Consider the following 12,332-nt stretch of genomic DNA (forward strand, 5'->3'; position numbering starts at 1 on the left):
CTAATCCTCCGCCTGGGGCACCGGCACTCTGGGTTCTAGTCCTGGTCGGGGTGCCGGGTTCTAGTCCCGGTTGCTCCTCTTCCAGTCCAGCTCTCTGCTGTGGCCCAGAAGTGCAGTGGAGAACGGCCCAAGTGCTTGGGCCCTACACCTGCATGGGAGACTGGGAGGAAGCACCTGGCTCCTGGCTTCCAAATGGCGCTGCGTGCCGGTCGCAGCAGCCATCTGGGGGTGAACCAACGGAAGGAAGACCCTTCTCTCTGTCTCTAACTCTGCCTGTCAAAAAAATAAAAAATAAAAGATATTCCCTATCTTTTGATCACTGATAGCTCATTCCTTTTTAACACTGAATAATACTCCATTATCTGGATTTACCTCCACTTATGGATCCATTTACTTACTGAAGGATATTTTGATTTCTTCCAAGTTCTAGCAATTATGACTAAAGCTTCTATGAACATCTGTATGCAAGTTTTTGTGTAGACAAAACAGGAACATGTTTGGAACTCCTTTAGGTAAATACCAAGGGCCACACTTGTTCGATCATATGGTAAGAGCATTCTAAACAACTCAACTTTTCCAACCCTCTATGTCATAACTGACAAAATGTTACAGGAAACCTACAGATCTTCTGAACCAAGAGGAATTATTTCTGTAATACAGAGGTGTTTTACTTGATTCTGCTAGAATACTTTAATAAAAATATTATGAAGTAAAAGAATAAGGAGCCTCATTTCAAGCCTCCTCAGCCTATTTCAGCACATTTCCCAAAACTTTTTCCTAAGTAGCAGGGCTCTTCTTCCCCCAGATAAAACCCAGTAAAGCAGGGCTGTCCAGATTGAAGCAGGGCAGCGACCCAGGGCTCTACCTGTCTGGCATCCTTTCCCTGCAGTGGTGTGTAAAGTACCTCCTTGGTAAATGCTGGGGTTCCACCAAACATAATTGGAAAACTAAACTTCTATAGTCCTCAGTAGGACCATTCTTAGTGGTTGGAAAGTTTTTTAAGACTTGTTTTATTTATTCGAAAGGCAGAGTTACAGACATGCGGGGTGGGGAAGAGAGTGAGAGAGAGAGAGAGAAGAGAGAGATCTTCAATCTGCTGGTTCACTCCCCAGATGGCTACTACAGCCAGTGCTGGGCCAGACTGAAGCCAGGAGCCAGCAGCTTTGTCTGGGTCTCCCACATGGGTTGTAGAGGCCCAAACACTTGAGCCATCCTCCACTGCCCTGCTTTTCCTAGGCCATTAGCAGAGAGCTGGACTGAAAGTGGAGCACCCAAGACATGAAGCAGGGCCCACAGGGGATGCCAGCATTGCAGGTGACAGCTTTATCTGCCATGCCACAATGTTGGCCCCAGAAAGTTCTTTCTTACACTTGTCTATCACCTTTATCCATGGAACCCAGTTTAATTCCACTCTCATATGGGGGCCATTACTTTATCTCCTTTTTGTTTTTCAGTTAATTCAATTATTCTTCATAAGAAATGGTTTTCCATTTCCCATATTAGCCTGACTATTCTTTAGATGAATCTACCTTTCCACTATACTGGTCTAAGCTTCTCATGAAATATCCAAGGTTTTCACCATGTGGCCCTTACTGTTTTTCAGATCCTCATTTCCCTTCTTCCAACTCATCAGACCCAAACATTCTGGTCATCCCAATTCAACTAACTCTTCCAATTGTATGAATATAATATAAAGCACTTATGCAGAGAGTCTAAAAATCCTCATACTTGTATATCCTGACATCTAATCTCTGCTACCCAGGAAACCACTAGTCCCCTGTTATCCATTTCCTTCTACTATTATTCCTCCCATCTTGTTCAATATATAAGTTCAAGGCATTGTTGTTGTAGCACCTTGCAGCATACGCATACCTTAGCATTAAATTACTTTCTAAACTACACTGACTGTATAGGATACTAACACAACCTCCTAATATGCAACATGTTTTCAAAGTAATCACTTCAGAACTTCTAGGTCCATTTCCTAAATTTCTCACCAAAGCAATAAAAGATATTCAAAACATGTCCAACTGACAAGATTTCTCTGGAAACAAATTTGTTTCAAGAGAGTGAGTAATTTGTTCCAGAGAGTGAGTATCCCATAGTGACTTGTATTGGATATTTATGCATCCTCATCTTTACTTAAAGTACTTAACTAACACCTTATTTTTACTTCAGTAGCATACTGCTAAATGACATAACAGCTGACAAAGAAAGGAGGGAGGGAGGGGGAAGGGAGAAGTCTAAAGATTCTAATCACATACCAGAGTATTTTATATTTTTTACTGACTGATCTGGCCAAACCAGGTCTGAAGTCACCTACTACAGAGGTATGCACTTATATATCTGCCAGCTTTTCTCAACAACAGATCTTCTCCAAACCACTATGCCAAAATCTCATATGGTCTCTTCAAACTTAATACCAATATTCAATTTCTAGGCTGTTAAGAACAGTCAAGACTTGCTAATTCTACTCTTTTGAACTCCTCAAAAATATAGAGGATTATATATAGAGAAGAGCAACTAACCAAAATGGATGCCAGTAAGTTTAGGAGACTAAGCACAACCACAGCCCTGGCCCCCTGGTCAGTGTTCCTTGTCTCAACACTATCAACAAGGCTGTTCTCATATGGGAAGCATGGTTCCTTCATGGAAGAAAATTATGGAAAAAGATTGACTTGGACACCTGGGCAGAGCTTCAGCAGCATGAAGAAGCTACTCATTTGCAACTTCCCTGCTGTCCCGATCCACTCAAAAACAGCTTTCTTTTTTTGATCTGGGCTTGGGAAAACTTCAGGGAGCAATAAAAACAGAGCAAGTCTTGAGGGGAAACAAAGAATATAAGGGAATTCACAGCACAATCCCCATACTACTTAATTCCTTCTTGCTCATATAGTCATTGACAAGATAGTAATTTTAGTCCTTTCCATCCTTCCTTAGCCCTCCTTCCCCAATCAGATTTCCCCTTGGAGCAATTTAATTACAGTCTCCTGCCAGATACAGTAATATAGGATTAAAACATTACATACAACTTTACCATTTATAAAGGGGGAATTCCCTAGATTAAGGGACTGAATGGCAGAGTAATCTGTGTGCTCAAGCCTTAGATGGCTAACTGCTGACATCAGCATGCTGCTTTAGCTTTTTGGGAAGTGAAAATACTGCCATGTTTTAAACAGGATTGCAATAAAGATGAACATCATTCTCAAAATTACCAGCAAAGTGTCACGATAGCAGAGGAAAATCTTTTTATTAACATTTGTAGAAATCTAGAAAGCCCTGTGATGTCTCCAGCTTCATCTTAAATACTGCATTTCTGTTTTCACACACTAACACATAGCTATTTTTTTTAGCTGAATAAGAGAATAATCCTGGAGTTAAATTAGTACTCAAAAAAAGTAGGTTATGGCTATGCCCTGTTTAACCACAGTAAACATTACAAAGTACAAAGGTCTGTGAAAGCACTTCATAAACTGGTAACTGCTAGAGCTTTATACATTACTATATCTTTCAAAAGTAAGAGTTAACAGACATAGTAGGCTAGATACTCTCTAAGCCTATTACACTGAGCTTTTCAGTCTTAGTGAAATATCTCCCCTCCCTTCCTATCTCCCATATTGAGTGAATGCTCACTAAGCCAAGTACTTCACTTGAAACCAGCAACCAGCAATGAACAAAAGCTAGTCTGCCCTCTCAAAGTATACAAATTAAAGAAAAAAAGAACCCACTACCATTAAATAGTTAATTACATTCCACATGAGTGAGATCATGTGGTATGTGTGTAGGACTGACTTATTTCACTTAACAAAATGTTGCAAATGACAGAATATCATCCTTTTTAAAAGCTGGATAGTATTCCACTGTGTAAATATAACACATTTACTTTATCCATTCATTCATCCTTTGATGGACACTTATGTTGATTCCCTTATCTTGGCTATCATGAATAATGCGACAATAAACATGGAAATACAGATAACTCTTTCATATACTGATTTCATTTCCTTTGGATATATACTCAGTAGAGGCATTGCCACATCATCTGTTTAGCTGTATTTTTAACTTTTTAACAAATTTCTATACTGTTTTCCATAATGGCTATACTAATTTATGTATCTATCAACAGTGTGGAAGAGTCAACTTTCCTTCACATACATCTTCCCCAACACTTGGTATTTTTTGTATTTTTTGATGATACCCATCCTAACTGAAGTGAGGTGATTATCTCATTGTGGTTTAAATTTGTATGGTAAGTTCTATTTCATATAACTGTTGGCCATTTAAATTGTCTGTTGAAGTCTTTTGTCCATTTTTAATCATGATTGGTTTTCTGTTGAGTTGCTTATATATTCTGGATATTAACCCCATCAGATGTATAGTTTACAAATATTTTCCCATATCCTACAGGTTGCCTCTTCTTTCTGTTGATGGTTTCCTTTGCTGTGCAGGTGTTATATTACACAGTAGGGTAACTACAGCTAAAAAAATGCATAATATATTTCAAAATAGTAGAAAAGAAGATTTTGAATGTTCTTATCAAAAAGAAATGATAAATGTTTGAAATGGTGGACATGTTAATTATGCTGATTCGCTCATCATACAATATACCTATTGAAACATTACAGGACACTCCGCAAACATAAACATGTACAATTATGTGCTGATTTTTTGAAAAATTAAATATTTTGTCCTTCCCAATCATAAGTATCACAGAAAAGAATGAGTTTGCCAAAATATTTTTAGGCTGATCTTCACTGAATTATATTTGGCATTACATGAGATATTTTAATATCTATCATCAACATTAAGCTCAGAAATTAAACAAAATTATCAAAAATATGCAAATGCTGCCGGCGCCGCGGCTCACTAGGCTAATCCTCCGCCTAGCGGCGCCGGCACACCGGGTTCTAGTCCCGGTTGGGGCGCCGGATTCTGTCCCGGTTGCCCCTCTTCCAGGCCAGCCCTCTGCTGTGGCCTGGGAGTGCAGTGGAGGATGGCCCAGGTGCTTGGGCCCTGCACCCCATGGGAGACCAGGAAAAGCACCTGGCTCCTGGCTCCTGCCATCGGATCAGCGCGGTGCGCCGGCCGCATCGCGCTGGCCGCGGCGGCCATTGGAGGGTGAACCAACGGCAAAGGAAGACCTTTCTCTCTGTCTCTCTCTCTCTCACTGTCCACTCTGCCTGTCAAAAAAAAAAAAAAAAAAAAAAAGCAAATGCTATAAATGAAAGCCCAGGTTCTACCGGCAAAACAAGTGGAGAAAACAAAGAGGAAAGCCCACAAGGAAAAGTAAATAACTTTTCAGTATCTGGCATCTTTATTATTGGATTGGAACTACCCTAACTGCCGTCACTTCAGACATATTCACATACACTAAGAATTTCTTTTCAAGAATACTTCAGAACACTCATTTACAGTGTTCAATATCAAGCCATGTAGACCATTTTATTTTTCAGAAAAAGATTTACTGAGCATTCAGAGGATAAATAAGGTTGATGAGCAATAATAGAAAAATTATTTTCCCAAAGATATTGAATTTGTGTTTTGTGTTACATTGTAAAAAATAATAATATGGGCCTGATGCTGTGGTGTAGCCAGTAAAGCCACTGCTTGCAGTGCCAGCATCCCATATGGGCGCCGGTTCTAGTCCCAGTTGCTCCACTTCTGATCCGGCTCTCTGTTATGGCCTGGGAAAGCAGAAGACGGCCCAAGTCTTTGGGCCCCTGCACCCCATGGGAAACCCAGAAGAAGTTCCTGGCTCCTGGCTTCGGATTGGCACAGCTCCGGCTGTTGTGGCCATCTGGGGAGTGAACCAGCAGATGGAGGACTTCCCTCTCTCTCTCTGCCTCACCTTCTCCCTCTGTGTAACTCTGACTTTAAGTAAATAAATAAATCTTTAAATAATAATAATACAATTACTCTTAACAATTAGGTATTTAAACTAAAAGTTACCATCCTCAACTTAGAGGTAGGAGATTCTGCTCCTGGCTTCAGGACATCACCCTGGTCAATTTACATAGTCTCCTGAACCTCAACTTTCCCATCTACTCACTAAGGTCAAATCCCACCCAAAAAACAAACTCTAAGGTCCCTCATCATGTTCATGTAGGGCATCCATCAACAATAGTTTGAAACGTGAGAACTTCAAGTCCCTAGAACATCACATATCCCTCTAATTATTTTTCATTTTAAAGTTGGCCATCGTTTATATCTCCACTGAATACTAATTCTACTTCTATATCCGTCCAGATAGAAATAGTAGCACTAGATTGTCTCTTTAAAAGTTCAAAATTATCCAAAAAAAGTCTTCAGTCTGAGAATCTAAATACTTCCTTCACTATCTTATTACATTGCTAAGAAATTATTTACTTACATTCTCTTGGCATGCAATCAACAACATGCTCTTCAAATTTTGGAAAATTCCATTTGGAATTCTAGCAAGCCTGGCTGTATTCCCATTCTGGCACAAACAGATCATGTGCTCAGCTCCCTTTCTGCCACTTCCTCTCAGCTGAGCCTCTCCCCCACAGAGTTCACGCCCAGCAGAGCATGAAAGGGAGGGAAGAGGTCGCTCTGCAGCCACACAGGAATTCCTGCCCAGCATAAACATGCACAACAATACCCTTTCACATTTCTTCTTTGGATTGAACAAGTGCACCAGAAGTTTTCAGTTCAAACAGATATATGCAAAACTCTGTAAAATATTTTCAAGGCATTAATAAGAGGAAAAATGTGAAAGATGGCTGAATCTAAAATTCCAAGTTCTTGGAATATCAGCCAAGTATAGGCCATTTAACAATCAGTGACCTCAAAGTTTCTCAATCAAGTGAATGTCTTTTTGTTTTCTTAAGACATTAAAATTTTAAGTTTTCAAACTGTCTAGACTTAATTTATCTATGCTTTAGGAAGAATGAGGGTAGATAATCATCTCTCCCTGTCTGAGGTTAAGTGGCCCCTTGGATTTCTTATTTATCTCCTAAAACTTGGAACAGACTCTGATTACAGTCTGAAGATCACAGAAAATGAATAGCGTGAAAATGAAAATTTTTAATTTAAAAATACAGTGCAAAGCTGCCGTCTATAAAAAATCACTCTCCAGCAGTATCTTCTCAAGTAAGAATATGCCCTGCTACTTCCCCAATTTAATTGTAAGAATATTGTATTTGTACATATGCTATACCTCGTCTTAATCTCACAAAAACAATGAGGTGCTGGTTAGAGTGACTATAACTGTCATTGGTAGGCTTTCAAACTAAGGTTTGGGGCTAGCGCCATGGCACAGTGAGTAAAGTCAACACCTACACTGCTGGCAGCCCATTTGGGCAGTGGTTTGAGTCCCAGCTCCTCCATTTTTGATACAGCTGCCTGGGAAGTGGAGCAGAAGATGGTCCAAGTGCTTAGACCCCTGTACCCACAGGGGAGACCCGGATGAAGCTAGCTCCTGGCTCCTGGTTTCAGCCTGGCCCAACCCCAGGTATTGTGGCCATCTGTGGAGTGAACCATTGGATGGATGATTCTGATTCTCATTCTCTCTCTTTCTTTCTCTCCTCCCACCCTTTGCTTCTCCCTAACTTTGACTTTGAAATAAATAGGAGCCAGCGCTACGGCATAGTGGGTAAAGCCACTGTCTGCAGTGCCGGCATCCCATATGGGCACCGGTTCAAGTCCCAGCTACTCCACTTCCAGTCCAGCTCTCTGCTATGGCCTGGGAAAGCAATACAAGATGGCCCAAGTCCTTGGGCCCCTGCACCCGTGTGGGAAGACCTGGAGGAAGCTCCTGGCTCCTGGCCTCAGATTGACACAGCTCCGGCCATTGCCGCCAATTGGGGAGTGAGCCAGTAGGTGGAAGACCTCTGTCTCTGTCTTTCCTTCTCTCTCTGTGTAACTCTTTCAAGTAAATAAATAAATAAATCCTTAAAAGAATAAACTAAGGTTTCAGGAGATTGAGAGCTTTGTTCAGAAAATGTTATTCTTATCACATGACTCCTCCAAAACCTATGTTCTTACTTCTGTCCTCTGAACACATGGGACAACATTACTCTAAAATTCCTTTCTTAAAATCGTTGTGCTTTCCGTCACTATAGATTAATTTATGTTTTCTAGAATCTTTTATTAATGGAAGAATCTATTATGCACTTTTTGTGTTTAGAATTTTTTTTTTTTAAATTTGAGAGGCAGATAGACAGAGTGAGATCTTTCACCTGCCGTATCACTCCCCAAATGCCTACAACAGCTGTGGCTGGGCCAGGACAAAGCCAAGAGGCTGGGACTCAATCTGGCTTTTCCAGGTGGTGGCAGGAACCCAAGAACTCAAGCCTTCCCACGCTGCCTAGCAGTGTTCACATTAACAGGAAGCTGGAATCAGAAGCAGAGCTGGCACTCAAATGCTCTGATATGGCATGTGGATGTCCCGAAATGGATACTGAACTGTTGCGCCAAACACCTGGTATTTTGTCCACCTTTTTAACTCAGCATAATAAATATTTTGAGTCATTCATGTTGTTACTTGTACCAGTAGTTCATTTCTACTCATTGCTTAGTAGTATTTCATTGCATGGATATACTACAATTTGTTTATTCATTATTCAGCTGACGGACATTTGTATTACTTACAGCTTTGGTTATTATGAATCATGTTTCTTTGAACATTCACATACATGTCTTTGAGTGGACATATGTTTTTATTTTTTCTCTTGAGTAGAATCCTAGAAGAATGTTTACATCATATAGTAGGCATATATCTAACCTTTAAAGCATTTACCAATTGTTTTCCAAAGTGGCTGCACCATTTTACATTACAAACAGCAGTGTGTTTTTTTTTTTTAAGGTGACATCACAAGAGATATAACAACTGGGAAGGAGCTATAGACCCCAAAGAAGAGGCATGTTCCAAAGTCAGATGTACTCAAAAGTATCTCATCCACAGAAAATAATTCACACAAAACCAGATGTAAATGGGTAACAGTACAGACACTCCATCCTACAAAATGACTTATAGTTATGTTGCCCAAAATTCCATCACAAAGACATTTATTTAAATAGAATCAATATAAGGTAAACTCATATTTGGGAACTCTCACATGCAAAGAAAGGAGGTTCTTAAAAAGGCAGCAATAAAATTGATGCAAACAATCACAACAGCAGCTCACATGAGCACTACATACAAGTCCGGCACTATGCTAACTAAGGTCTGTAAGATTTATATGGAGCCACTTTAGTGATCACCATCTCTGTTTTGCAGGGACAAAGAGAAGTCAAGAATGTGGCCCTACATTTATAGAGCTTGTAAGAGGTGGATTCAGAAATCCTTGACTCCAGACAATGCTTTTTGTGGCTATGCAATGCTGCACCTGCAGGTTTCACAGGCCTTAAAGCCTACTTGGAAGATACCTTGCTGGAGCTGAAAACTGCTATCTCTTAAGCCACACTACTTCCTCTGCTTCTAATTTTTAGCAAAGAACTTTTTATTACTTATCTGTTTCCCCAAGCTCATTTTCTACTTGGAAAAAGAGGAGCTGATCAGTAAAAAGGAATAAAGTGGATACACTAGGTAGCTATCTTTTAGAGTAAACTGAAGCCAGGCATTATGGTTTTGAACATTAATTTGATCAGAATTAGGTTCACTTGAGTAATCATGGAGGCACCAATATTGTTTCCCAATGACCAACATGAAAGGGGAAAAAATAATCACCAAGTCAGTCATCAGTCCTACACCTACCCACGACTGCTAACCCAACTATACACCAGAGTATAAGAAACAAAACAAAAACAAAAACCCAAGTTCATGTCTGAAAAATCTGGTTGATATCACCATACATGTAGCTAGAAGCACTGTCGGCAACCTCCTTACTTCTCCAGCAGGAAAAATAAAACTATATTATGCAAAAGTCAAGTGTTTTGGGGGTCAGGGTAAAGAAGATGAAATGATAATGGGTAGAATTACTAAAAACTTAGGAAAAATTTTATCTGTTTAAGTGAAATAACTTTATTCTGGAAATACTAGGCAAGCAGTAGGTTTCATGGATGGATTACAGTTTGTTCCCTACTTCTCCCCTTCTATATTCTACAATACTTAATGGGCCTCATATTTAGGGAAAAGGCTAAAATTGAGACCTTTAGACTATCCCCAAAAGTCAGCTGATTTTTATTAGATCCATGGCCTCATACAGGAACAATCAGCAGACTCCTTGGCTTTACATAAACCTGGCCAGCTTTCCCAGCACTCTAAACCTATCAGGTTTACTAGCAACTCCATCTGTTTTCCATAGCTGGTATACTGTCCTCCTCACCCATGTTCCACATCCTGTCACCTAGATGACATCAGCAATGGTGCATCTCAGAGAAAGTGTAACTGGAAGGCATGCGCCAGAATATTAAAAAAAAAAAAAAAAAAGACAAATTGATAAACTGGTCCATTCAAAGGTGTGACATAACCCTGAGAGGTGTGATCACTCATCATGATGCTTCTACCCTTCCTACCCAGTCAGGCCAGCTGAACACATGCTTTCTTCAAAAGAATTCAGGTTTTGGTGAGATCACGGAAGTAAAAAAAAGGATGAAAGGGTTTTTTTGTTGTTCGTTTTTTAAGTGAATAGCAGCTTTATGTAGAAAAAGTTAGGAAGATTTTGGCAAAGCAAAAAAAAGCTAAGAAGGGGCAATAATTGATTCACATTTCCTTTTTACAAAAATTTAAGCACTACCTTAGTTTACTTTAGTTTTCTTAGCCAGCCATTCTTTCCTGAAAATATAGTTCAACTTCAACATATGCTTTCCAATAATTTCGAATTCTGAATTAATAAAATTTCAGCAATTTGTGATTTCATCTTAATTACTCCCATATGAAGGTTGATGGACTGAAGAACAAAGTCACAGGACAATAGCTGTTGGGCCAGCAAATGGTAGGCATAAAAAGCAAGACAACACACAGGAGTGTTTGTGCATGTGCTACATACGTAAATCACCAGATGAAGGGGCTCAACGACACAAAAGGGAAAAAAGCTTTATCACAGCCAATGTGTCGAAGCCTGCAGGTCCCACAATACCTACTAAGGAGGATAATTTTATTCTGGTTATCTCAAGTTGAAGTCAACTTTGAAAGATGTCTGATGATAAGTAATGCAAATACCAAATTCTAGTTGTTTTTGTGGTTTATTGTGAGGAGCCAACAGATTTCTTTAACTTTGGGCAGCACCCACAGAGCCATTTGGATGCACTTTGATGTCTGTCACCATGTAGCAGCCATGTGTAACTTGTCAATATTTGATAACAGATATCAGCGAAATGATTAGTTTGGTACTTTTAAAGAAACTGCAGATTCACGGAACCTTCATGCTGTACACAATCACTCAGATGACCTAATCAGTCCTCTTCTCACAGATGAAGGAATTGAGACTTTAAAAAGGAGAAATTAAGCAGTATGCACTAAGTGGAAAGAACATGAATGAAATCTCTTCTTCAAAAGCAGAGAATTAAAAGCAAATCAAAGAATCAACACCTTTTAAACAGAGAGATACTCTTTTGCTTCATTTTTACACAAAAATCCATAAATTATATCCTCTCCCTCTTACAGAGCAGAGCTCTCATCATGTCAGATTAGGTATTTTCTCAGATATACTCTCATTCTTTCAGACAAACATACTACTTTACTGTTCTATTCTTTTACCTTCAATTCTAAACCCCATCATCTAATTGGAGTCTTATCATAATGAATCAATGCTGAAGCCCAGCAAGTTAAGCATGTTTATTAATTCTCACTTTACAGAAAAAAATACCAAGTAGCATAATCTAAATGTAAAGTGATCTTTCTTTTAGAAATAAGAAAATGAGAGGTGGATACTTTGGAATTTTCCCTCCAAGACCCTCAAAAGAAGGGAATACTAGCTCTCCACAAAAAAAAAATGCACAATAGGCTACATTTCAGAACCAAGGAAATTTGGAATAAATATTTTAGAGACAATCTAATAACTGTCCTGAGGAATTCCAATGATATTTCAACACTCTTACTTAAGCAAGAGGGAAAGGGATAGTATCATGCACAAATCTAGACCCACACTGTATATCTCCATGTGTAATCCAGAGTCAGCTTGTGTATCTAGGAGCATGAGATTACTAATATCTCATTCGATAAAGAAAAAATTTTAAATCCCGTGTGATTCAATGACTTTTATAGGTCAGTCTGACAACAGGCAATTTCGATTTATAGACTGCTCTGCAAAGCTATTGGGTCACTGTATACTAGAAAGTAGGGCTGATACAAACTAAGTATTTTTTCCAGTGGTAATTAATACAATGACTTATGGTTAGTAATTTTTGATGATCCAGAACTTGATTCAACA

General features: G+C 39.3%; 1 protein-coding gene across 8 annotated transcripts in view; it reads right to left on the reverse strand.

Annotated features, from left to right (window-relative positions):
- LOC138846282 (cytoplasmic polyadenylation element-binding protein 3-like) overlaps positions 1-12,332 on the reverse strand; it is a 135,768-nt gene that overhangs the window by 17,393 nt on the left and 106,043 nt on the right. For 2 of the 8 annotated variants that reach the window (XM_070061661.1, XM_070061658.1), the window contains exon 5: positions 1,455-11,388. The exons of the other annotated variants lie outside the window; for them this stretch is intronic. In XM_070061661.1, coding sequence (XP_069917762.1) covers positions 11,339-11,388 — 50 coding nt within the window. In that variant the 3' untranslated portion in view covers positions 1,455-11,338. Of the gene's footprint in view, positions 1-1,454; positions 11,389-12,332 lie in introns of those variants that run through there. 8 annotated transcript variants of the gene reach the window in all.

The sequence above is a fragment of the Oryctolagus cuniculus genome, chromosome 17, assembly GCF_964237555.1.
Source record: "Oryctolagus cuniculus chromosome 17, mOryCun1.1, whole genome shotgun sequence".
Taxonomy (NCBI): Eukaryota; Metazoa; Chordata; class Mammalia; order Lagomorpha; family Leporidae; genus Oryctolagus; species Oryctolagus cuniculus.